General features: G+C 39.2%; 1 protein-coding gene across 1 annotated transcript in view; it reads right to left on the bottom strand.

Moving 5' to 3' along the window:
- FCHSD2 (FCH and double SH3 domains 2) overlaps positions 1-27,857 on the bottom strand; it is a 346,602-nt gene that overhangs the window by 50,244 nt on the left and 268,501 nt on the right. The window contains exons 11-12 of the mRNA XM_072610940.1: positions 26,045-26,161; positions 22,354-22,458 (exon numbers count right to left, since the gene is read on the bottom strand). Coding sequence (XP_072467041.1) covers positions 22,354-22,458; positions 26,045-26,161 — 222 coding nt within the window. The remainder of the gene's footprint in view (positions 1-22,353; positions 22,459-26,044; positions 26,162-27,857) is intronic.

Below are 27,857 nucleotides of genomic sequence, written 5' to 3'. Positions count from 1 at the left end.
GGAGGTGGCAGAAGGGGTGCCATGGTAGGCATGTGGGAGGAAGAAAAAGTTTGAAATAGTTGCAGGAGTGAGTAGGATCATGAACCAATTAGAGTGGTATAAAAGGATGACCTTGTTAAAGTGAGAGCCCAGCTGAAATGTGGACTCAAGCAGCATAGTTTGGTGTCTTCCTCCAGTTCTGTTTAGTCCCATATGAAGAGAAGCATAAGAGTAAACGGTGGGGGTAGTCTAAAGTTGGGATTTGGCAAGGTATGACTAGCAACAGAACAAGGGATTTGAGTGTAGAGGGTAGTGAAAAACTGAACTCATTCACCAAGGGTTTGAAAAAAGTAATTGAAAATAGTGTAGCCAGTGCAAGGTTTCTTGTATATGTTCCCTTCTCTCCTGTGACACTGCGGGCCCTCATCACCTCATGTCTGGATTATTGCAATTGCTTGCTGTTTGGTTTTCCTTCCTCAAGTTTCTCTTTTCCTACTCCAACTCAGCCTCCAGTCAGCTGTCAACTTGATCTTCCTAAAACACAAGTCTGACATGTGACTTCTTCGCCCCCTCCTCAGCTCTCTCCATTTCATAAATTCCAATGACTTCCTATTACTTTCAGAATCAAACATGAAATCCTCTCTTTGGTTGTTAAAGCTATTCATAACCTGAGCCCACATCTTTCCACACACACACTGATTCAGTGGCACTGGCCTCCTTGCTGTCCCTCGACCTTGAACAAGACATTACGCCTCCCAGCTCTGCAAATTTTCCCTGGCTATTTTCCATGACTGGACTCTCTCCCTCTTCATTCTCATTTCTGGCCTTCCTTCAAGTCTCAGCCAAGGTTTTATTTTCTAAAAGAAATTTTTCTTACTCCTCCTCCATCTTAGCACCTTCCCTCTCAGACACAGTCCCAATTTATTCTGTGTATATTTTGTTCATGCAGAGCTGCTTGCGGTGTCTTCCCCATCAGAAAGCAAGCATTTTAATGTGAACTTTGTGGAACTAACATTAAGTAAAGTCTGGGCCTACTCTGCCCATGGACCAGAACTGTACAGGGGAGAGTGTGCACCAACATGTCAGAGAGGGATATTGACACTTCTCTTCTTGCTACATCTTTGAAGCAAATATTCCTTTGCAAAAGCTATTTGATGTTAAGTGTTTAAATGGAACTAGGTAAATCATCACTGGCAGATAAGGGGGGGGGGCGGGAATGAACACAATAGAATGTGGGAGTGAAGCGAGACTATTAGAGAGAGAGAGATACCTTCAACCTCTTGGGAATACTGCTAGAATGCTGAAGACGTGTAGCTGGCCTTGCCCGGGAAGAGTGAAACCAGAGTATCTGCTACATCTAAAGCCAACGAAACAGACCAAATGCATCTGGGCCTGTGCTTAGAACTCCCAAAGGACACCTGTCTTTTCTCATTCTATTAGAACGTAAGCACACTCATTATTTGACCATTTCTAATTGTTCAAATGTATTGAACTCTTGAGGATTTTCTTGCTTTGTGTGCTTGCATTTCAAACTTTTTACTCATCAGAAAAAAGATTTTTTTGGAGGCAATTGGAATTAACTTGCCCAGGGTCACACAGCTAATAAGTATACGAGGCTGGATTTGAACAGATCCTCCTGACTCCAGGAATGGTACCCTGTCCAGTTGTGCCATCTAGCTACCCCTGTCATCAGAAATGTCCTCTATTCTAACAGAAGTCACCTAGACCCCAGGATTACACTTAAATTTGCAAGATTCTTGGTTGTAATTTTTACCTTTTTGAAATATTGTATTATAAGATCTGGACAGCTAGGTGGTAGAGCGGAGAGAGTACCAGCCCTGGAATCAGGAAGACCTGAGCTTAAATCCGGACACAGATACTTAGTATCTGTGTGACCCTGGGCAAGTAACTCAACCCTGTTTGCCTCTATTTCCTCATCTGTAAAATAAGCTGGAGAAGGAAATGGCAAACCCCTTCAGTACCTCTGCCCAGAAAACCCCAAATGGAATAACGAGGGGTCAGACATGACTGAACAACATTCTATCTCCTGTATAGTGGCTGCTGTTTAAGTGTTGTGGTTCCTTAGTGTTGGGACTCATATCGCCATTTACAATATTTCATTTCTGTGTGTTTCCAGTTTGGGATTTCTTTCAGGAGGTGATGCATGGATTCTATTTTCACTCAGCTCTACTAGATATAGAAACTACTAGTTTTCTTTTATAGTTTCTTGAAGTAGTTTGAGTTTTCTGTTTTCTTAAATTAGCTCTTTTTGATCTGTTTTCCAGGTCTTCTTGTTTCTTTTTTAGGGAAAGATGAAAAGTAAGAGATCATAACTTTTCTTAAATGATGGAAAGTACCTTTTTAATTTCATAGGATCACAGACTTTCGGAGCTGGATAAAATCTTTGAAGCCATCAAGTTCTACCCACAAATAAGTAATATGATCATCTACAATATCCTTAAAAAGTGGTAATCCAGTCTTTCCATGAGTATCTTCAGTGATGGGGAGGTGTCTACCAACTCAGGACATTCCACATCTCTAAAGATGAGGAAGCTTTCTCTCTGCCTCTCTTCCTTCTACCCATTGGTTCTACCTTTGGGAAGAGCATGCAGGGAAAGTTTAATGATTTTCCATACAAAAACTTCTTAACTCCTTTTAAGACTATACTGAATCTCTCCATCCGAGGTCTAATCCTTCCATGATCTGGTTTCTAGTCCTTTCTCTCACCTTGTTACCTTCCTCTGCAATGCTGTAATTGGTTAATACCCATCCCAAAACAGAGCTTCCACAAGGTGTGGTCACAATTAAAGAGCCATCTTTCATATCCATCAATCATCTGCAGTTATCAGTCATAGCAATTAGCTAGTACTGCCTACTTGTTGCCAGTATGACTATGTTACTGTGTCCTAATGGGAAGGAGTAAAAATTACAACACATTTTGTAGTCTTCTGGAAGCTGTGTAGATCTTCTCTAGTACCTCCCTACGCTAACATTCTATACTGTGTGTTGGACAGTCAGTGATTGTTATGCACTTTAGAAACCCATGGCAATAATAGTTGGCATTATTCCAATAGATCCTGACACAAAAATAGCTTTGGAACCTTGGATGTGCACCACTTAATGTCTCTGTGTTAAATAGTGAGGGACCAGGGTACAAGCAAGCAGACCTTTGAACTCTGGCAGCCAAGAAGATCATAGGCCTGAAGAATTCAATAAAATTTATACTATAATAGCAAAGATGTCTTAGTATAGGGGAAAGACTCTCATAGATTAGTCTTGGGGTCTCAGCCTAGGGAGGTCCCACATATTCTATGAAGTCTTTCTTTCCCCTCCTGCCATGATTTAAGGAATTTCTCCTCCCTTCAACCTTTCACAATCTTTTGTACCTCTCATATCATTCTGGAATTCAAGAAACCATTATTAAATAATCAGTTACATGCAAGATACTGTGTTGGAGACTGGGAATATAAAGATGAAAAATGACACAGTCTCTGTTAACATGTTACTTAGAACCAAATTCAACTCAGACAAAGGCCTCTAGAAAATCTGAGAAAGGAAAAAACATTTTCAACTGGAGGAATTAGGGAAGAATTTATCAAGGAGGCTACATTTGAACTGAGCCTTGAAAAAAAGATAATTTTTAAGAGTGGAGATTTGGAGGAAGATTCACAACTGTTGGCGTTTATGTTGTCTATGTCTTAGTGATACCATCCATCTATAAATCAACTAGCATTTATCAAAAGGCTACACCATGCAAAGCCTTGGATATACAAAGACAGGCAAAAACTAAAACAAAATTTAAAACACCAGTCTTTTCATTCAAGGAACTCTAATGGGAAAGACAAATTGCAAAACAATTATGTATAAACAGGATACATACAAGATACACCAGAGATATTCCCTCTGATACTAAGATCATGAGATGTCATGGGCAAAATTGTTACCTCATGATGATGAAATGTATCTACCCTGAGGTAGGCTGGTTCTTGGTAGCAAACACACAGGCTATGATTAGGTCTATACTATAAGCCTTTGCCACTTGGTTGGACATACCAGAGTCTGGTTCCTGTGAACACAGTCCTCCACACCTCAGGGTGGGGTAAAGAGGGGGAGACCCAAAGATGAAGGGAGTAGTTCAATGTCATAAATACATACTGAAGAAGGATGTTAGTGGAGATTTTATTTCTTAGATGACAGATTTTTTATTTCCCTATATTCTAATATGTATTATGTTTAACATCTTATACTCCCTGTAAGATCTTTGTATCCCTCATAATTCTTTATCTTTGTATCCCTCATAATGCCCTGCAACTAGAAGATGCTCAGTGGACATGTTTTTTAAACAAATGTAGCATACAACTGAACTCTTTAATGTGTAGTGAGGCAAAAGTGTTATTTAATCAATTATGATAATCTTTTGCTTAAATCCTAATTTGATATGTCATCATGTTTGGAGATATCCCCAAATTCAGGAAGACCACATGCCAGAAGAACGTAAGCTCTAGCAGGTCCTACCAAGCTAGAAATGCTTGAAGCATGGAACAAATGACAGGGAATATGTCTTTTGTCTGAGTGTAGAGAGGTTTATTACCCCACTGTTTTCAGGAGAATACACTTGAGATTTCTATGGATGGAGGGAATATCTACACCTATACAATTGCATATCCCTGACTTATTGAAGCAATTACAAAATTCAAGACCATAATAACATGTGATGTATCTTGTTAGCAAGAACTCAAGCCAACATGGATCTATCTATAACGTTTGGGACTTGTGAACTAGACTATAAGCTCTTCCTTTGCATCCTGTAGAACCTAACACCATACTGGGACACTCAAGAAAGGCTTCACTGACTAAGGAATAAAATATTCATGTGCGTGTGTGTGTGTGTGTTTGTGTGTGGTGGGGAGGAATGGGTGGGGGGTTCTCTAGAAACAGGAAGACCTTACTGCCCCAGTGATTTTATGTAAACAGAGCAGTTTATTGATTTTGAACCACTGATAAGCAGAAACTGCTTAGTTAATGAAAAGGGAAGAGGAAGGAAAGGAGATTAAGTGGACAACTAGCATAAACAAAGAAAAGGAAGAAGGCAATATAACGCCACAAAAATGATGACTTTTGATGATTTTTTCCCTTTTTTTAACCATTCTATCAGGAGGGGAGGAGGGGAGGAAAAGTACCACATGTGTCTAGATAAGTAAATACAAGTAATGAGAGGAAGGAGATATGACCAACTGTTGGGGTGGGGGATGGTGATTAGAAAAGACTTCACAAAACAGAACCTTAAAAAAAGATAAGGATTCTGAGAGTTAGAGGTGAGGAGGGAACTCTCTCTAGGCACAGGGAATGGTTTTTGCAAATGTTCAGACAAGAGATGGCATGGGTAAGAGTCAGAGTTTGATTGAAATGTAGAAGTCAGGAAAAAGAGAAATGTGAAATAAGCTGGAGGCAGACTGTGTTGAAGGATCTGTAAGTTATCAAAGGGACAAGAAGGAGCCACAAAAGATTTCTGTGATTGAAGTAACATGGCCAGACCTATGCCAGAGGAAGGTTATTCTAGTGGCGGTGGAGGACAAACTGGAAAAGGGAAATACTAGAATCAGGGAATCTAATTAGGAAATTATTTCAATATTCTAGGCAAGAGGTTATGAGGGCTTGAACTAGGTTTTAGATGTGAGTGTGGAGAGGAGAAAGGAACAAAAGATGCTGTGGAAATGTAGCTAACAAGCCTTGGCAATTGTTTGTACATGGGAAGAGGGAGAGGGGAATCAAAGGTCACGTTGAGGTTGTGATGCTGGGTAGAGAGTAGTATACTCAGTAGAAATGGGGAAGCAACAGGTCTTGCAGGGAAGGTAATAAATTCTGTTATTTTGACATGCTGAATTTGAGATGCCACCAAAACATTCAGGTAGAAATGTCCAATAAGTAGAAAGTAAAGGAGGACAGCTCCACAGTAGTATGGGAGGCAGCTAGGTAGCCCAATGCATACAGTGCTGGGACTGGAGTTAGGAAGACCCAAGTTTAAATATAACTTCAGACACTTACTAGCTGCGTGATCCTGGGCCCAAGGACCCAATTTAACCTCTGTTTCTCCATAAACCCCTGGAGAAGGAAATGGCAAACTACTTTGGTATCTCTGCCAAGAAAACTCCATGGAAAGTATGGTCTACTGGGTCACAAAGACTTGGACATAACTGAATGACTGAACAACAACAGTAGAGAACTAACATTCTGGCCAGACATTCAGGCTGAACTAGACAACCTCTATGGTCTAGCTCTAAATCTATGACTTCTCACAGGCACAGGACTGCAGAACCATAGATTGAGAGCTAGAAGCCAAAATGAATATTGTGCACTAAAAAAGTCTTGTTCTAGAAGCAAACAATCTAGTACAGTGGGACGTACTTAGGGTCTGAACCCTAGCTTTGGTCACTTATTAGCAAAGGGACTTTAGGCAAGTTGCTACTGTGATCCCATTTCCGTATTTGTAAAATGAAGAAAATAATGTGGATATTTCCTGCCTTGCAGAGTTGTGAGGAAAACATCTGTAAAGCCTAAGTCACTTTATAAAGAGAAGCTATAATGACTGTCATTGTGAAAAGCACTTTGCCAAGCTACAAGTAGTCACTGATACCTTGAAAAGAATCTGTAGAAAGAGGATAACTATCTAGGTATCTCAAATCCCTTGCCTCCTTGTCCTATAACCTTTCATTCCTGGACAAACCTTAGCCCTGGATACTTCCAACATCCAGCTCATCCACTCCTACTTAGAGGGTCCTGAGGTGAACTAGAGGAAATCACACAATCGTGTTGACCAGGCATATTCTAAATTGACATTATTCAAATTCAACAGGGCCCTCGTTAGACCAGTGCAATCCTTTTACTCCTCTATAGGAGGATCGATTCTCTATTTCTGTCCCTACAAAAACTTTTCCAAACCTTCTCTTCTCTCAAGTTTTCTACACCTCTTGGCTCAGCTTTCTTAGCTGAGGACCTCACTTCCTAAATGAAAAACTCACACCATTTGATGAGAGTTCTTTGTTCTCTTCTCTTGACCTAAAAACACTTTGACATCATCTTTCATTCTCTCTAATGGTGAAGTGGTCCTTCTCTTTGCTAAGGCCAATCCCTCCTCATGTGCCTCCCATCCTATTCTGTCTTTTTCAGGAGTTCATAACCTCAGTCATCTCTCTCATCACCTAATTTCCAGTCTCTATTTACTGGTTCCTTCCTCATATTCAAAAGTATCCAAATCTTCCCCATCCTGTAAGAAAAGTCTCTATTAGATCTTACCATACCCTTAAGCTAATTCCTATATTTTATCCCAATTACATATAAAGAAAGTTTTCAACATTCACTTTTATAAGATTTTGAGTTCCAAACTTTTTTCTCCCTCCCCCCCCTTCAAGATGGCAAGCAATATTAAACATATTTCCATATTAGTCATGTTGTGAAAGAAGAATCAGAACAAAAGGTAAAAACCATGAGAAAGAAAAAACAAATAACAAAAAAGTGAAAATAGTATGTTTCAATATGCATTCAGACTTCATAGTTCTTTCTCCAGATGTGGACAGTATTTTCCATTGTGAGTCTTTTGGAATTGTCTTAGATCACTGCACCGCTGAGAAGAGCCAGGTCTATCAAAGTTGATCAGTGCACAATGTTGCTGTAAAACATCTCTTTCACTGGACCCTTTCTTGCTACTCACATTATTACTATCTTAAGTAGGCCCTCCTCACCTCTTGCCTGGATTACTGCAGTGGACTCCTATTTGGCCTCCCTGCTTCAAGTTTTTCTCCATTTCAGTCCTCCTCGCTCTGCCTCAACACACATACTCTGCTGCCACAGATCTGACACTATTACTCCTTTATTCAGTAAGCTCCAGTGGCTCCCTATTATCTCTAGGATTGGTCAAATATAAATTATTCTGTCTGGCTTTTCAAAGTCCTTCACAATCTTGTCTCAACCTTTTTTTCCAGACTAATTAATTATGCATTCCTCCTTGGCCAATGCTTTGCGATCTAGCCAAAGTGGCCTTCTCTCTGCTCCCTTCACCATCTTTCACCTATACCTATGTGAACTCACTGTCCTCCCAGGCCTGTACCTCACAGAAGCCTTCTTCTCTTCCTTCAAGACCTTGATTGAACATCACCCTCTACATGAAACCTTTCATGACTTCCTCCACTGTAAGCACCCTCCCTCTCAAATGACTTTGTATTTCTTTGTATTCTCTTTACAGATATCCTATACATGCTTATTTATATCCTTACCATCTCCCTCTTCAGACTATTAGCTCCCTGTGAGTAGGGGCTGTTTAATTTACTGTATTTATAGCTGCAGCATCTAGCATAGTAGCTGCCACTTAAATTTTGTTGACTGATTTAAACAGTCAAAAAAAGGTCATTTTATTTTTCCAAGGTCAGAATATTTTAAAATATTCTTTGAGAACCTATTCTACTTTGTTCATAACTCAAAATCATAAAGTTTTCCCTTAAATCTAACTTATGGGGAATTTCACTACATAAATAATCTCATATGGTTGTGAGGAAAATGCCTCATAAACTTTAAGGTGCTACAGAAATAAAATGAAAAAAGGATGGAATCATCTGAACTTTTGGGCTTTCCTACAACTGAACTGAGGACAGAGCTACATTCTTTTAGTTCAAGGGATCTGGAGTAGGAAGGAATCACCCAGTGTAACTTCTTCATTTGATTTACCTAGTTTTATTGATTCCTTTAAAACAAAACAAAACAAAACACCAGTTATTTCTCATCATTCCATCCTCTGTAAAGTCCTCTGTTTCTTAAAATGGAGAAGTTAAGCAAACCTGACTGTTAAAAGGCCTATGTCTAATAGCATACGCAACATTCTATTCCAATATAGTTCCTTCCCTCTCTGACAAAAGGAGAGTGCATCTGATTGATCAGTTATTGTTTCTCTTATCATAAGGTTATTTTAATGTCATTTTCCAAGGCTGACCACACACATTTAGGGTTAGGGATGTATTCTGCAATAATCTCATGCGGAATATCTCACAATCTATTCTGAATTGTCTTTAAATAGTGTTCTAAAGAAAGGCATTCTGGAGAAGAGCAGGAAATGATTCTGTAGAAAATGTTCTTGGAGACTTTGGCATATTTTAGATGAAAACTCTCTGGTTAATGATGTCATAAATTACATATTTCACATTTATATCTATTCTTATTTCTCTTGTGAATCCACTTCTGAAAGGTCATGCAGCATATCAACACCCATAGAAAGTAAAATTTTTCCTGTTCTAAGGAGGTTCTCTTAAGTAGGTGATAGGCCTGTGTCCTCCAGTGTGGTAACACTCAGTGTTAAGATGAGAACACTATTTTTTTTAGCTGATGTTTCCAGTTTCTGGATGATTTGAACTGTTGTTATCCAATTTTTTTCCTTCATCAGTAACTTTCATAAACCATCTTTTAGTTAAGTTATGTCTCTGGACAGCCTCATATAGTTCAAAGGGCACTATTTGATGGGGTGGTTTGTGAGCACACTTCTCTTCCACAGACTTCTTCAAAATTGCATTTGTATCGGACTAATTATTTTCTGAGAGATTTAATCTTGAACCAGTGTGAACCATTGAAAGCTCTTGATGCAAAAGAAGAGCTTAGAGATTTTCTGGGCAGCAACACGCAACTCCAGTATTTTTACTGCTACATATACTGGTAGACACAGTCATACTCTGTCCAAAGACTCCAGATGATAGGAGTTTCTCCTCTGTAAAATCAAAGTTCTAGGTTGGACGGTGGTGGGGACAGCACTGAGGTCCAATGAAGCCCAGTCTTTGGCCAATATGTCATCATCAGTTTCCTGGGACAAAGACTGTTCATACAATTAGTATGAGTTCAGTTAGTTTTTGTTGTTGCCTTCACTAACATCACTTTAATTTTAGTTCAACTGCCCTTAGTGTTATTTACTTACATACTATGTAAACTATTCTGGTTCTGTTCACTTCACTCTGCATCAGACAAATCTTCCAATGTTTTTCTGAATTCTTCATAGTCATCACTTTTTATAGTTCAATAATAATAATAATAATACTCCACATTCACATTATAATTTATTTGATCATTCTCTAATCAGCTGGCACCCTACTCTTTCTCCAGTTTTTTTGCTACCACAAAGCATTACTATGAATGTTCTGGCACACAAGGAAGCTTTCTTTCCATCTTTAACCTCCTTGAGGCTTATATCCAACAGTGACTCCTATAGCTAGATCAAAAATGCCTTTTTTGCATAATTACAACAAGTTTTCTAGGACCAACCCTCTCCTTTTACATATGTGAAAATTGAGCCAAGAGAGGAGGAAATCAATCATTAAAGTGCATTTAATAAGTCCTAACCATGTGACAGCCACTGTGCTAGGAGTCAGAGATATAAATGAAACAATTTTTACTTACAAGAAATTAAAGACTATAAAAGTATATGCAGGATGAACATGAAATATAATAAATACAAATAAATACAGAGGAATTAAATCTTAGGCAGTTTTGAGTGGAAGGGAATTAGCATTTGAAAGGATCAGAAAAAGATTTCTGTAGAAGATGATGGCTGAGAGGAATCTCCAAGGAAGAGTGGGATTCAGTAAGGCAGAGGTGAGGAGGGAAGGCAGTTGAAGCACAAGGGACAGCCTCTGGACAGCACGGAGATGGGTACTTGAATACTGTGTGTGAGGAACAAAGAAGAAGACAGCTTGGTTGGGTCAAAGAGCTTGGAAAGAAAGGCTGGGACCAGGGTAGGTTTAAAAGCTAAACAAAGGAGTTTATATTTGATTCTAGAGATATCATAAAGTCACTGGAAGTTTTGAGTACTGTATTTATTTGACATAGTTAGACCTGCCATTAAGAAAAATCACTTTGGTGGCAGTTTGGAGGATGGACCGCAGGAGAGACTTGAGGCATGGAGTCCAATTACAAGGCAGCTGCAATAATCTAGGGTGATAAGTATGTGAGTGGAGAGAAAAGGAAGGTTGTGAAAGATATTTTGGCCTTTAGAAAAAACAAGATTTGGCAATGAATTAATACTTGGTGAAAGAAAATAATGCCAGTGTGATGGACCTGGAATACCTTGCCCAAGGGTTGCACTGAGAGTCAGCAGTAAAAGCAGAACTAGTAGCCAGATCTCCCAGCCCAGGGCTCTTCTCCCTGCACTATCACTGTCTTTTTTTGCTTTTCCTAACATTTGGGAAAGTAACCATTGCCCTACTTCAAGAAAATAGTGCTCTCAGCAGCTACTGAAAGTGACCAGTATTTCCAAGAAGATTTTTTTCTCTAACATAAGCAATAAAAACACAGAAAGATTAATCTCAGAAAATAAAGATATGTTAAATTTTCTAAAAGAGAAAAAAGCACTTGTTTAACATGCTCCATGATCTCACCTCCCTGAGATTTTTCTTGTGAGGAGCCTCGATTGTCACGCATGGTTTTTATATACCAGTATAAAAGAAAGATCCAAATGGGCTTTCTAGGAAGTCACCTCTCTGAAATGGTTTTTTCTTATTTAAAATGGTAATAATTCCATGTAGGTTGCAAGCTGTTTCAAAAGTTTGCAACCAATAGGGGAGGAAGTGATATCAATACAAATAAAATAACAAATTCCTGAAACAATAATAATTTGCATTTCTACAACATTGGCAAAGTAGGCAATGTATTTCTTCTCACTACAGTTAGGTAAGAAAGGAAGTAAAAGTACAATAATCCCCACTTTACAAAGAAAAAAAACAGTTCAGAGAGGTGATTTTTTATTTTTCCTTTATTTTGGTCCCAATTATATTAATACTAATTATTCTTACTATAAGAATGTTGTAAAATCACTGATAAGTGTAGTTTTTGAAAACAAAAACTACCACTCCAGAGGGCTACTTTCCTTCTCAAGCACCAACTGTCTGTATTTCATTTTAACAACTGGGTAAAAACAGGCTTTTCTAGTGTTTCCAAATGTCTTTTGAGTATATGCCAGTGACTTTGAAAATCAGCCCAGCAGAACCCTCAGTTAAGTAGATGGCAATCCAGACCTTCATCATCTATTGCAGGGTTAAGTAAAATAGTTTTAAAAAACAAACAAACAAATCCTTTATTAAAACAAGTCCTTTGTGAATAAACAAATGATTTGGATGTGCCAGGTCAGTGAATCAGCTTCTATATCAAATGGAGCCTTTAAACCATCTAAAGATTAACAAGTTTCAGGACAGGCTTGTTTTAAGAACTCCTGTTTCTAAAATGCACATAATTTAATTTGGGGTTAATCTAAAGAAAAATGGTATTTAGAGCTGCAAGAGACCTTAGTGATCAAGTAAATCCAAATGTTTCATTTTTCAGAGGGGGAAATTGAGGCTCAAAGAGGGGGAAGTGCTCACTGAAGGTCCTTCAGGATTAGTGACAGATGCATTCTCTATCAAAATTAATTCATTGGCAGGTAACAGCATCTGACACTCTAGGCTTACTATGCAAAAATATCCAATAATCAAATTCTATAGCACTGTGAGATAGCAGGGGGAGCTCTGGACTTAAAAGTCAGAAGCTCTGTGTTCAGGTACTACACAGCTCTGACACTTACCAGCTGTGTGACCAAGGGCTCAAATGTTTCTTTGGTCCCTCAGATTCTTGGTTTCCTCAAATATAAAATGGAGACAGCTATCCTTACACCATCTTGTTCTCACAAGGCTGTGAGACAAATGCTTTTAAACCTTAAAGCAATGTAAGAATGTGAGTCAGCTACTCTGATTACTAGGTGTTCTTTATAGGGAGACATCTTTGTGTGGCAGAAAGAACACTGGACTTGGAATTCTAAGATATGGGTTTGAGACCTGGCTCTAATACATAATCAGTGTGTGATTGAGCAATTCATTTCCCTCTCTGTGCCTCAGTTTCGGCATCTGAAAAATGAAGGTGATAGCTGCACTTCTACTTTATATGGATGTTTTGAGGGAAGTGCTTTATAACCTGTAGAAATGGGAAAAACCATTATTTCATTTGTCACAGTCTTTTGTCATTTTGTCTATTTAAAAGTTATCTCGGTTGTAATTTAACTTATTTAATTTTCCAAATTTTCTCCATTTCTTTTGCTGAAATTTAGTGATGCATGTTCATTACTTTTCATTCTCACACACGGCTATTAGGCCTGCCTTCACATTCTGTGAGGCAATGTGCAGTCATTTCAGTTGTGTCTGACTCTTTGCAACCCCACTGGAGGTTTCCGTGGCAAGTATGTTGGAGAGGTTTGCCATTTCCTTCTCCAGCTCAATTGACAGATGAGGGAACTGAAGCCAATAGGATTAAGTAACTTGCCCAGGATCAAACAGCTAGCAAGTGTCTCAGGCCAGATTTGAACTCAGGAAGATGAGTCTTCCTAACTCCAGGCCCAGCACTCTACCCACTTGCACCACTTAGATGCCACCTTGTGGTGAATCAACAGGATGAGATGATTCACTATGCCGACATACACAGGCCAATGGAACATAGATAAAGACAACACTCTTCCACTTCCTTAGGTTAGTCTTTCACCATCTTGTCTGGACAAGCAGAGTCACGATTCTTGGCTCACTGGATGGGTAAGGCATGATGCTAAGGCTGTCTAAGCAGTAGAGTATCTGACTTTAAATTTGAGGGTCTAGGATTAATGTCCTTGTTAAAGTCAATGGAGTATTTTGAGGCAGCATGGTGGAATGAAGAGTCCTAGACTTAGAATCAAAAGCCCTGGGTTAAAGTGCTGAACAACTACAGACTCAGTTGTCTGAGGAAGGGCTAGTCCCCGCACTCTTCCTCTCTCTCAGTCTCCTCATTTATAAAATGAGGAATTATGTTTGTACTACCTACTAAACAAGGCTGTTGTGAGAATCAAATGAAATACTCTATAAATGTTTTGTAATTAGGAAGAACCACATACGTAAACTGTTAGCATTTCAAAACCAGAAAAGAAAGCCCATCTCCACGGTTAGTTCATAGCTCAGAACACAGCACACACTTAACAACATTCTATTCTCAGCTCAGTGTTCTGCACACAGTATATGCTTAACATCATTCTATGTTTAGCACAGTATGCTGCATACAGTGGGCACAATAGTTAATTGAATAGTTATTGGCTGCAGAGTTTGTCTGGAAAATATATATACGTATATATATATAGGCAAGGGATAAAATTGACAGGGTATAGCCTCAGTTTTATCTCATTAGTAAAATTACACAATGACAAGGAAGATTTATTTAAAACTTTTAAGGATGCTACTTGATTAATAAAACCCCCAAATTAAAAACTGTTATCAATTCTTTTAGACTTTATTTTTTGGACTTTTAGACTTTGCTTATTTGGAAATTAAATTTTCTTTAGAGCGTTGAGTGGAAAGTCTTAGGACAAAGGGACATAATGTTTTGTGCCTGGGTATCTTTTAACCCCTTGGAACTGAAAGGTAAAACATCTGGACAAACTCATATATTGGAGAAACAAGAGTCTGGGATTTCAGAAAATAATTTAGAGAAAGGGGGCCTTCTAAGATTGTGTTGGGAAATATGGCTACTGAAGATGATATGAAGAGATTTGGATCCCAATTTGATTCTCTATGTGTTTACAAATAAGTGGACCTCAGAAGAGAGATTTTTGGAGCCTCAGTCACACATGACTGTAACTAGACAACGCTGGGCACCAGAGGTAGTATTGAAAAGAGTGGGTAATGGAGTCATTTGGTTGCATGTACAGGAATCTTTAAAGTGCAGGAACTGTCCCCAAGGTTGAGCTAACAGAATAAAATAGTCCTTTACTTCATGGTAATAGAGGTAGCACAGTATAGTGTCAAGAGTGGCTTTGAAGGCAGGAAGCTGACTCCTAGCCCAGCTGTGACTTATTTCTGGGACTATGGACAATTCCCTCCACTTCTGAGTCTCAATTTTCTTGCTCACAGATAGGGAAAATGATCCTTGCACTAGTCACAAAATTGTTGTGAATAATATACTTTCTAAACTTTGAAGCACTAAGTTGTTGTTCAGTAGGTTTTCAATCATGTCTGATTGTCATGATCCCTTTAGGGATTTTCTTGGCAGAAAAACTAGAGCAGTTTTCCATTTCCTTCTCCAGATCAATTTACAGATGAAGAAATGGAGGCAAACAGGGTTAAGTGACTTGCCCAAGGTCACACAGCTAGTAAGTGCCTGAGGTGGGATTTGACTTCAGGTCTTCCTAACTCCAGGTCCAGTGCTCTATCCTCTTTACTACCTAGCTGCACAACAGTACTATAGCCAGTGGTTATTCTTCATAATTCTATGACTGATTTTATAATAGTTAAGTGAACAATTAAAAATAAAAACACAAAATAAATTAAAATGAAAATGTTAACTTCTACTTACTTGCTAACAGATTTTTTTTTTAATATGTTTCCTTGGTTTTATGTACCAAAAAAGAGAAGCAAGGAAATCGGTGCTGCGTCCTTTGTCAAGTAAACAGCATGAGCCTCAATTTGCTTGTCTACAAAATGGAGTTATAGTAACAACTGCCCTCCTTAGTTGCAACACAGTTATTGCCAGGAAAGGGCTTTGTAGATTCTAAAGTGCTAAAGAACTAGGTGCTCTTGGTATTAGACAATGTGTCTCCAAAGTCACAGTGAGGTTTTAAGCTATTAGAGCTTAAAATTTTTTATATATGATTTTACAAGATGATCTGGTGGGGGAGGCAGGCCAAAGGTTATAACTTCTGCTTTACAGATGAGGAAACTGAAGCTCTAAGAGATGTGATTTGAATCCAGGGACCTTGTGATCAAATTCAGGAACTTCCCACTTATACCTCACCACTTCCTGGACAAAGAGTACGTATGACTGGGAAACATGAACATCAGGAGAAAGTAGGACTTAGAATTCAGAGATAACTTAAGCAATAACCAGTTCTGCTCAGTTCTGGAATTAATCAGGTGATACAAACAAGGCCACGATGTACTTGAGTCCCATCTAATCAAGTGCAAATACTCTTGTGACAACTGTAAATAGCACAATGACCGACCCAGTGTTTGGGCTGCTCATAAGTAACTAGTCACAAGGTTTAATCATGATGTCGTTCTTGTTCTTTGGACAAGCTGAAGTTATGACCAATGATTTAGAATTCTTCTGTGATTAACATACATTCGTGTGTGTGTGTGCGTATACAAACACACATACATTCACACAGACACATATCTATATATCCATATCGGTGGCACTTTAAGGCCTGCCAAATACATTTGATTAGAACAGATTTCTTCAACAAATTCAACAAACATATATAAATTGTCTTCTACGGAAACAGTGTGGTGCCATGGACAGTGTGTCTGTTGACCTAGGAGTCAGTGGATTTGAGTTCCATTTGCGTAACATATAGAGGGTTTCCTAATTTCTTTGATCCTCTATTTTCACCTCTATAAAATGAAGAAGTTAGATGAGCTGACTTTTAAGGCCATCCCAGCTCTAGGGCTACATAGAGTCTTGTGCTTGATGCTAGGTGCTAGGTGCCAAGGACAGAAGTTGAAAAATGACAGTTTCTTCTTTCTGGGACAAATATAAATAGGTAGGATACCTGGCTGAGTGAGACCTGGGCAAAGTAAAGATCCAGACCAAAGTGCTCTAAGTAGAAGTACAAAGGGAAAGCTACCTTTTGCTGGGTTGGGGAATGAGGATGGAGGGAGGGTTTCACTTGGAAGGTGGCCTTTGAGTTGGGCTTGGAAAGACAGGAAAGACTTGAGAATGCATGATGTGGAAGGAGTGTACTCCCTCCATGGAGGTGGGAGGGGGCAGCATGAGTCCGGACAACAGTGAGTACTCCAGTCTGGCTGAAGCATAAAATGTTTAAAAGAGAATACTGAGATAAGACTCAGCAGCGAAGCGGGAAACAGATGGTGGAAGGTCTTGAGGGACAGGCTAAGTAAAGAGGCAATATTTTATCTTAAAGGAAATGGAAGGGTAACAAAATTTTTGAGCAGAGAACTGACATAAATGTACAGTAGGAAGATGGTTTTGGCAGTTGGGTCTTGAGGATTGGACTGTGGAGGGAGAAGTTATGTTGGCAGGATGCCAGTTAGAAGTCTGCTACTTCAGGGGAAAAAGGGATAAGGGCCTGGAGAAATAGGAACAAATGTGAGAGAGTTTGTGGAGGCAGAATCCAATTGACCTATCATACAGCAAGAAAAAAAAAGTTTCCATTGTCTCTGACAGTGAAAGGAGTAATATAAGAAATACCATAATGTAATACATGGTTATAAGCTGACTAATGCAAAGATCTTGGCCTAGAAGAGTTCTAAGATCTTTCCTCAGGCTTAACATTTTCTGATTTTACAGACACAGCTGGGAGGCAAATGGCTGCTCATCCCTTCCATCATTTGTCATTTTCCCTTTTTGTTAATTTGTTAATTTTGTTAATTTCCTTTTTTGTTAATTTTGTTAATTTGTTAATGAGGTGTGAGGTGGAACTTCATAACTATTTTAGAGTTCTCTAATTATTAGTGATTTAGGGTATTTTTTATATGGCTACTGAAAGTTTGGATTTCTTCCTCTGAAAACTGCCACTTAATATCTTTTTACTTTATCAATTGGGGAATGGCTCTTATTATATATTTGAATCAGTTCCCTACATATCTTATAAATGATATCTTTAACAGAAAGAAGCTTCCTGTGAAGATTCTTCCCATTTATCTACTTTTTCTTTCTAATTTTAGCTGTGCTGTTTTGGAATGTGCAAAAACTTTGAATTTTTCTGTAGATGTGCTAGGTAATTTCTTCTTCTCACTCCTCTAATGTTTGCGGTCATCCTTAATATCTAGGTCATGTACCCATGTAGAGCTTACCTTGGTATGTCATAGTTGATATATACCTAGTTTCTGCCAGACTATTTTTTAGTTTGCCCAACAGTATTTGTTGAGTAGTTGAGTTTCTGCCCCAGAATTTGGATCTTTGGTTTTGTCAAATACTAGGCTACTGTGCTCATTTGCTTCTGCATATTATTGGACCTAATCTGTATAATCTCACAGACCAATCTCTTTACATCTTAATCAGTAAAGTATTGTTTGGATGATTACTGCTTTGAAGAATAGTTTGAGATCTGGTACTGGCAGACCCCGTTCCCATTTTCATATTTTTACTAATTCCCTTGATATATTTGGTCTTTTGTTCCTTCAGATGAATTCTGTTATATTTTTTTCCTAGTTCCATAAATTAATTCTTTGGTAGTTTGATAAGGCATTGAATAGGTAAACTAATTTACATAGGATTACTATGGTGGCTTGCCATTTCCTTCTCCAGCTCATTTTACAGATGAGAAAACTGAGGCGAACAGGATTAAGTAACTTGCCCAAAGTCCCACAGCTAGTAAGTGTCTGAGACTGGATTTGAACTGGGGAAGATGAGTCTTCCTGGTTCCAGGCCTGGCACTCTATTTGTTGCACCACCTAGTTGCCCTCCAATTATTTAGAACTAGCTTTGTGTCAAGAGTTTTTATAACTGTGGCCCCTTTCACTCTTATTCATGTACTACTGAATAGAAATGGAAGACACACAAAAAACGTGTGATGACTGGATTTACTACAAGTTTACATTATTGAATCTCCACTGAGTCCTTAACTGTAGCAAGGCAGCCTTTTTACCTTTCCCTTATCAGTCCTCTATCCCACTCACCAAACAATGCTATTCCAAACCTTCTCTTCCTTCCTTCAGCCTCCCAGGGCCCCTCTTCTCACAGCCTTCTTTGCTTCATACCTCCCAGGAAAAACTAAGGCCCTTCACCAAGAAGGCCCACTTCTCCTCAATTTGAAACCCTCTGACATTATCTCCTACTATTTTCATTATTTCAGTCTTTCACAATGAGGTCTTTTTCCTTTCTGAAGCCAATCCCTGTACATGCATCTGCAAGTCCCATCTTCTGCAAAAAATGGCTACCTCTACCCTCCTCACTCTTTCTCCAATCTTCCCTGTTGCCTGCAAATATACTCAGGTCTCTTTTATGTTTAAAAAAAAATCCCATCTTTTCTATTAGCTATGTTCTATCTCTCTCCCCCACTTCTCAGCTAAACTTCTTGAAAAAGCCATCTAAATTTGTGCCACCACTTCCCTTCCCTTGATTTTCTTTTCAATCTTCTCTAATCTGGCTTTCAGCTATGTCATTCACCTGAAGTTGCTCTTTTCAAGGTTACCAATGATCCCTTAAATCTTTTTAGAAATAATCATCTTTTTTGACTTTTCTGAAGCATTTGACATTATTAATCACATTTTCCTCCTGGACACTCTCTCCTTTCTGAGTTTTTGTGATATTGCTATCTCCTGGTTCTCCTACCAGCTGGACTACTCTTTCTCCCTCTCCTTTGCTAGTTCTTTGTCCAAGTCATTCTTACTAACTGTTGTGGTTCCCCAAGGCTCTGTTCTGGAGCTTCTTCCCTTTTTCCTCTCTAGGGGTTGGGCAAACTACAGCACAGACCAAATCTGGACCACAGTTTGTTTTTATGTGCCCTGGAAGCTACCAAATAGGTTTTACATTTTGAAATAGTTTAATTATATTTAAAAAATGTAAAAAACCATTCTTAGCTGGAGGCTACAAAAATAGGCCACCACATTCATTTGGCTGGTAGCCAGTAGTATGCTGATCCCTGCTCTATACCATCTCTCTTGGTGAACTCATTAGCTCTCATGGGTTTAATTATCATCCCTACGCAGATGGTTTCTGGATCTATACCAACTCTAGTCTCATTCCTGAGCTCCTAGTCCCATTATCAACTGCTTGTTGGAGATTTCAATCTGGATATCTCATAGGAATTTCAAACTTAGCATATCTAAAATGGAACTCATTATCTTTCCCCTTAAACTTCCTCTTTTCTGAACTTCCCCATTAATGAAGAGGACACTAACACAATCCCAGTCACCCAGGTTTGCAACCAAGGTATTATCCTTGACATTTTGTGCTAACTCAACCCATGCACTGAATAAGTCATTAAATCTTGTAATTTACAACACTGCTCATGTATGTTCCCTTCTCTCCACATGCTCACCACTATAATTCAGATCTTCATTACCTCTTACCTGGATTAGTGCAACAACCTTCTAGCTGATTTTCTAGCCTCAAGTCTTTTCTCACTCCAATCCATCTTCCAAACAGCTATCAAACAGTTTTTCAAAGCAGATGTCTGATCATGTCACCTTCTTCCCCCACCCTAGTAAATGTCAATGACTACTTAGTACCTCTGGGATCAAATACAAAGTCCTTTGTTTGGCATTTGAAACACTTCACAACAAGCTCCTTCCACCTTATCCAGTCTTCTAATGCTTTTTCACCTGTGCTCTAGCTGTACTAGCCTGTGTGACCCTCCATCTCCTGTCTCTCCAGGTACCCTCCTATTCCTGAAATGCTCTCTCACCTCTGCTTTTTTGTCCCTGGCTCCGCCCTCCAGTCTTGGTGCCTCCCATCTGTTCTGATTGTCTCTTCTAACACGACTATTTGTGTACATGCTATCTCTGTGCTATTGAGGGCAGAGGGTGCTATTGCTTTTCTTTGTATCCCCAGTGGTTACTCCTGTGTTTGGCATAAAATAAATATTTAATAAACGCTTGCTGGATGGTATTATTTATTAGCATGACAACATTGTAATTTACATTTTGGATTGCTAATGTATTCATGGGAGTGCTAGGTGGCCTAGCAGATAGTGCCAGGAGTCAGGAGACTCCTCTTTCTAAGTTTAAATCTGGCTTCAGTCACTTACTAGCAAGTCACTGATTGTTGTTTGCCTCAGTTTTCTCATCTGTAAAATGAGCTGGAGAAGGAAATGGCAAACCACTCCAGAATCTTTGCAAAAAAACCCAAAACCCAAAAACCCCAACAACAAACCAGACGAAATCAACCACAAATGGGTTCATGATGAGTCGAAGACAACTGAAGTGACTAAACAACAATGATGTGTCTATCCCTATAAAACTGTGATCTCTTCTTCTGTTCTAGCTCTTCATCTTCATCCTCTCCTCACTCTTAGATGTGTTACTTAAGTGTATTTACCAAGCACCTTCTCTTCTCTTTTTATACTCTAACTCTTCTGGTGATCTCATTCAATGCTTCCATTATCATTTTAATGCAGATTATTTAAAAATTTCTATCTCTACCCCTCCTCCATTTTTCTCCAGAGTAGTAGTCCCAAATAGTAGTTTCAATTGCTTGTTAGAATTACCCTCTTGAGTAGACCAATGGTCCTCAAACTTATCATCTTCCCCTTTAAACTTGACTTCTCACCCAACAACCTCTTTGTTTTGGCACCATCCACTTTCCATTCAACAAGGCTAATAATTGTGGTATCATATTCTATTCTTATTTGCCACTTTTCACTCATCCCCATCCCTCACTCTCTAGAGCCAATCAGTTGTCAAATTCTACCATTTCTGGCTCTGTCATCTCTCTCACATCGGTCCACTCCTCCTCATTGCTACTACAACCCCCTTAGTTCAGGGACTCGAATCTTTTATTGGATTATTGTACAAACCTCTTAACTAGTTCCCCTCTTTTCATTCTATCCCTTCTCCAATCCATTCTCCACACTCTTGCCCAATTAGTCTTTCTGGCATACCACAATGATGCTATATTTCTCTACTGCTTTCTGAATAAAATTTAAACTCTTGACTCTTCCATTCCTGGCCCTCGACAATTTGGATCCAACATACTTATCTAGCTTTATCTCCTACAACAGCCCTTGCATGTATTCTATGTTTCTGCCAAAGTAGATTAATTTCCAGTTCCCTTTCTTTTACATCTTCATGATTATGATCATATAATCTACCACAGACTAAACTACCCTTCAAAGTTTGCCTGTTTTATGTTCTTACCCTTCTTTCGAGGTATGGCACAGATACCACCTCTTCCATGAAACAGCTTTCCTACTTGAATGTATGTAATTTTTCATCTTTATACTATCAGTGTCAAGCACAATGCCTTGGGGGCACTTACAAATATTCTCAATTGAACTGATGTGAGAAATTATTCTTTCATGCATCTTTGTTTAGACTTTTACATAAGACAAAGAATAAACATTTCTAATAATTGTTTTTACCCCTTTCATGATCTCTCCTCCTTGTCTTTTTCTTCCCTTCTTTGCCATACACACACCTAGAGCAAATTCTATGCTCAGTAGTTATCTACTGATGGATGATTTAGAACAGAAGCTTCCCCCTCCCTTTCTCCCTCCCTGTGAGTGTATACACCAATATCGATATTTGTATCTATATCGATATTTGTATCTATATCTATCTATCTTTCGATACTGAGAACACTGGGAGCTGGGAGTTTTGAGCTATCCAAATAAACAAGGAGAACTGATGTCCAGCTCCTCTGGGTGGTACACAGGGAAATGGGTCAGGAGACATGGTGTCTCACCTCTGCCTTACGAATACTTTCTCTGGCTTCATCTATCTTCTGGTCCAGTTCTGCTCGGTTTTGTTCTGATACAGCAACACCATGACATTCTAACTCTTCCAGAGCCTGTTAAACAAAAGAGGAAAAACTTGGTATTCATGGTAAGATAAGAAGTTCATCAAATCACCAATTAAGAATTTGTTTTATGCTGAATAAAGTTTCTCCAAAAAGCAATTTTAGATATTTATTCTGCTAAATCCCACTATTATTGTATAGAAGCCAATGCCCAATGGGGTTTTGAATATTTCAAACAATGGGCCTCAGACTATTAGATACTTTCAGAAATATCTGAGCACCCTGACAGACATGCAAACAGATGTGTGGTCAAGCAATCTGGAGGAGATTTTTTTTTTTCTACTAGGTCTCCTTGCCTCTTGGCCTGCCATAGCTATAAGCTCTGAGGCCTAGGATGTGTATTTCCAGTCCAGATAATACAAAGTCAGGGCTACACACAAACTGAAGAGGTAAGTGAATGCTGGTTCATTTGAGGGTGTTAAGTTAAAATTACAGGGCAGATGAAGGTGATGCTTGGTGCCCTTTTTGGACCTTTCTCCCTCTACATAGTCCCATGGCCCTTGTCATATACTCAGTAACCTTTGGTTAGAGTCCTTTCTTCCCAGCCTACACTCCAATCAAAATCTGATCTCAGGTAATGATTATCATTAACATTTTAGTGTAAATTACAAAAAGTCTTGCCATTCCCTTTCCAAGGGACATGTGAACCTTCAGCTTTCTCATAACTTACATTCCTATAGTTCTTTAAGAATTACAAAATGCTTCCTTCACAACAACCCAGTGAAGTACATAATGAAAATGCTATCTCTTTCTTACAAATCAGGAAACTGAGTCATTAAGAGGTTGAGTAAGTGGCCCAAGATCACACAGTTAATTAATGCCAAAGATAAAATTTGAACTTCCATTTTGTAAGATTTAAGGAGGTTAAATGAATAGGGAGAAATATAAAGATCTACACTTGAGTTCAAAAAACCAATCACATGAATCCAGGATGAAAGAGGTGACTGGATGATGATTTGTGTAGGGCCTTGAGAAGGTAATCTGAGGACTTTAGTAGTCTACAAACTCAACATGAGTCTAAAATTGCCGCAAGGCAGGAAAAAAAAAGATAACTTCCTTTTAGACTGCGTGGAAAATAGCTTCAGTACAGAACGAAAGAGGTTTCAGACCAGCTATATATCTACCTGAACAGACAACACTATGAGCAGTACTTTCAGCTCTGGGTGCTACATTTTAGGAAGGGTATTGACAACCTGGAGCATATCTAGAGAATATGGAGAGGTGCTAGAGAATATGCTAGGAGTGGCAGAAAGAAATGGGGGTATCTGGTAGCTGAGAGAAGAGAAATGAAGGCTATCTTTAAGTATTTAAAGGGCTAACATGTGGAAGAGACTGTCATTAGACTTGTACTACTTGGCCCCAAAAAGCAGATGTAAGCTCGATATAATGAACAACTTTCTAAAACTTAAGAGGTGCCTCAGCCTGGAATGGGCTCCTTTGGGAGGGGTGTTTGTCTTCAAACAGAGGATGGATGGCCCTCTTTTGGGGAGGCTGAAGAAAGTATCCCTATGGAGGCAGGGGAGGGGTCCTCTATGGTAGCTCCCCACACAACTTCTGTGATTGTGTGTGATTCAGGTATCCTTTAGGTTCCAAGTCTGATGCTATTCTTCCCTAGGAGTCTTTGGGGGAATCCCTTGGCCTTCTAGGGCTTCAGTTTCCTGGTTGATTTAGATGTCAGGAAGGGCCTCTGAGTCACCATGATCTTTGTCTTTGAACACCTGATGACACAGCAAACATTCGCTCAATTCCCTCATTTAGAAATGAATATGGTATTGTGGGAAGAGCTCTAGATGTGGGGTCACAAGGCCTATTTGAATCTCAGCTCTGGTATTTTTTCAAAGTTATAACCTTTGATGAATCACTATACTTCCATAAACCTCAGTTTCCATATCTGAAAAATGGGGATAATATTTGTGTTGCCTAACCCATGGGGTTGTCATGAAAGAAAAAAATTTTAAAATTGTGAACTATGATAGAAATGTCATCTATTATCATTATTCTATTATATATTACTATTATTAGCATCTTCTGTGATTAAGATTTCCTTTTCATTTTCTAAAACCTTGAGATTCTTAGGGAGTATGTACTCTGAGCAGCTTTATTCTCTTTTCTGGTGAGATTCCAAATGGGAAGGACAACAGCATATGGGTCTAGAGGCCTAGCAGACAAGGCCTCAAGGTCTCTACCTCGACTTCTGTTAAGGTCCCATATTAACAATCCCACAGTGCCATGAAAAGAGCCCTGGCCTTGTAGTAAAAAGACTTGGGTCTAGTGTTCTCTTCTACTTACCTACTACATAATTGTAGGCAAGTTATTTAGCCTTTCTGAGCCTCAGTTTCTTCATCTATAAAACAGGGATTGGGATACCAAGGCACCTCCCAGAGAGCAGGAAGGATCAAATAGGAATTCACATGAGAGTGCTTTGTAAAGTGTGATGGAAGGAAGAATTATCATCACCATCAACACTATCCTGGTAAAAATTCAGATTATTACTTGGGGCTGATATAATTTCTGAGAAAAATACCTATGTGCAGGGAAAAAAAGTCACTAGAGATTGGCCTTGAGGGCATATTTTTCTGCAAACTAAAAGAGTGTCCAAAAGGCTGTGTTTCTAAAGATATGATTTCAGTCTGGCATAAAAGGCTCATCTTTGTTCAATAGATTCAAACCAATTTTATCAGTCAAAGGGAGATAATAAGCCATCAGCAGGCTTTTGAAGGTTCTTCTATGATTGACAGATGAATTGCCATGTTACCTCTACAGGATTTGAAAAGCTTCTGAGCTAAGGCGTAAGCATGCAAGTTACAACTGTAACCTTTTTTGTCCTTGAAAGAAACAGTTGTGCTCCCCTGATAATTATGAAAACCAGTAAAAGGTAGCTGTTTGGTAGAAACAAGACAACTCCACAAGTTTGTATTTCTAACAGATAAGGGTTTCAATTTGAGAGAAACCAGTAAGGTATTTTCTCTATGGATGGACTTGACAGTTTCTACACTGGCTCCAGTATTTGGTTTGGCTGAACGTGGTGTAGGACAACCTTTTAAACTCAGAGCCAAACACTGCTGCTGGACTGCAGCTCCTCAGGATGCTCAGCAACTCTATCACAGAACAGGGATTGCTGGCCCAGCCTTCCCAGAATGATGAGGCATTTGGTTGTCCTTGTGCTCTCCAGTTTGAGTCCTCCTGTCACCCTAACTTGAAAAGAAACAGAAATCCAGGAGGTGAGGGATAGCTCCCTCTTGGCATTCTCAGCTGTTGTGAGGCTGTTCTTCTGCTCATTGCTCCAAGATGGTTACAATGGACAGATGGAAAGGGAAGGATGCATTAAATAGAGCAAGTGTCCTTAAAGGGTATGTATGCCATGGAAACTAGAATTGTCTGAAACCTATATTTGCCACTGAATTGCCAGGTGCACCTTTGAGATCTTTTGGGTATTCTTGGTTCTTATGCATAAACAACCAATATTGCCTCACTCTCTCCCAGTTTTTCTTTCTTTAAAAACCTCAAACTCCGTCTGGCTCTAAATTAAAGTATTTTTTTGAAAAAAGCCAATGGGCTAAAGCCTGCGGTAACGTACCCGTTGGTTGTGGATGATGTTTTTGTGCTCTCGGGCCACTCTTGTAGCCCACTTCCGGGCCTCCTTGTTTAAGCTGTGTTCCTCTGTGGTGCCTGTTTCAGATTCCAACTGTCGGCTCTAAAACATAAGAGAGAAACATGGAGAAGAAACATCGTGATAGCTTGGGGAGAATGGTCATCATACTGGAGTTTAGAACGACTAAGCAGATGGCTTGTACTCTGTCAGTCCTGACAGTAAAGTCAAGTCGAAAAAGTCTGGCTGAGTCAGTAGGAGACAGGCTGCTGCCTTCAGTGATTTCATCTGTCATTTAGGCACGAAAAGCTTACATTTGAGTTTGATTTATTGATTTTAACTTATTTTTTCCACATCTCTTGGGCATGAATCAAGACAAACTCAGCAAAGAAAAAAAGTTATTATTTCAAAATTGAAAGGCTTTGATATATGGAAAAGCATACTTGGGCTAGAATCAGCGGGTCTGGGTTCAAATCTCAGTTTAGAGATGATGACACAACAGTTAGGATGGGCTAAGGGCAAACCATTTGAACTTGATAAACCTCATTTTGGTTGTGGGCAAAATGGGGATGATAATATTGGTACGACCTCCTTTGTGACACTGTTTGTTTTGAGGAAAATCAACTTAAAGATCTTTTAAGATCTATAGAGACAGTAGCATTGATCATCATTACCATCCTCATGATCACTGTCACATTCTGACATAGCCCCTTAGCTAGAAATGCAAAGGAATTTATAGTATTTGATGAATTCAAAAAAGGACTATTATCCAAGTGTCTATACTACTCATTCACTTGCTGAGCAACTAGAATCAAACCCCAAACCAAATCAAAATCATTTTTAGCGTTAGTGTGTGTATGTGTACGTGTGTGTGTGTGTGTGTGTGTGTGTGTGTGTGTGTGTGTGTGTTTTGAGGGGGAGAAAGAACAGCAGGGAGGTGATGGAGTGTGGGGTCAGGAGCCCTGGAACAAGTCCTGTAGCTGGGGTTGTGTTCCAACTTTGTGGGTAATTCCCTGTGTGCACCATGACACAAATCCCTCCCTGGATGACAGTGCCATAATTCTCTTCCAAACCCTCTACAATCTGGCTTCCACCCTCACTGCTCCTTCCAAGTGCCAAATCTACTGGTCTGTTCTGAATCCTCATCCTTCTTGACTTCTCTGTAGCACTTAATGTTGCTGACTACCTTCTCTTCCTGATATGATAGTGCATGATAAATATTATATTAAGTGCCTCCATCATGTGCCAAGCACTGGGGACATAAATGAGAAAAAGAAAAACACTTTCTGCCCTCACTGAGCTGACAATCTAACAGGAGAAAACAACACAAAAAGTGAAGCTGACAAGGGAGGGGGCAGGGAGATGGACGGTTATGAAGAAGAGATGGAGGTATTCAACACAGGGACACAGCAGAGAAATCCTGAAGTTCAGTCTGAAGAGAAATGTGATGTAGCTGTCCTGGGTGCCCTCTGGAAACAGCCACCTACTCAGAGGGAAAGGGCACTTTCTAACGTACTTCTAATGTATGAATTCTAAATTGGAATGAGGTTCTCAAGTGGAGAGATTTCTGAGGCACTGTAGAAAAAGTCAGCCTGGTGAGGAATGAGGAATAAGGTGTACTATGGAAGAGTATCTTTTATTCAAAAGAAACAAGACAGACAAATGTGGTGAGTATCATCCATCAATACATAAGAATAAACTCACACGAGGAAATCTTGGAACCAGAGGGGGCAAGCATGAGGAGAGTGTTAGGTGAAAATCCTAAGAAACAAAAACCTAAGTTCTCTTGTCACCAGAGTAT

Source organism: Notamacropus eugenii, chromosome 5 (assembly GCF_028372415.1).
Source record: "Notamacropus eugenii isolate mMacEug1 chromosome 5, mMacEug1.pri_v2, whole genome shotgun sequence".
Taxonomy (NCBI): Eukaryota; Metazoa; Chordata; class Mammalia; order Diprotodontia; family Macropodidae; genus Notamacropus; species Notamacropus eugenii.
Note: the sequence above shows the minus strand (reverse complement) of the source record. Positions and strands in the feature narration are given on the sequence as shown.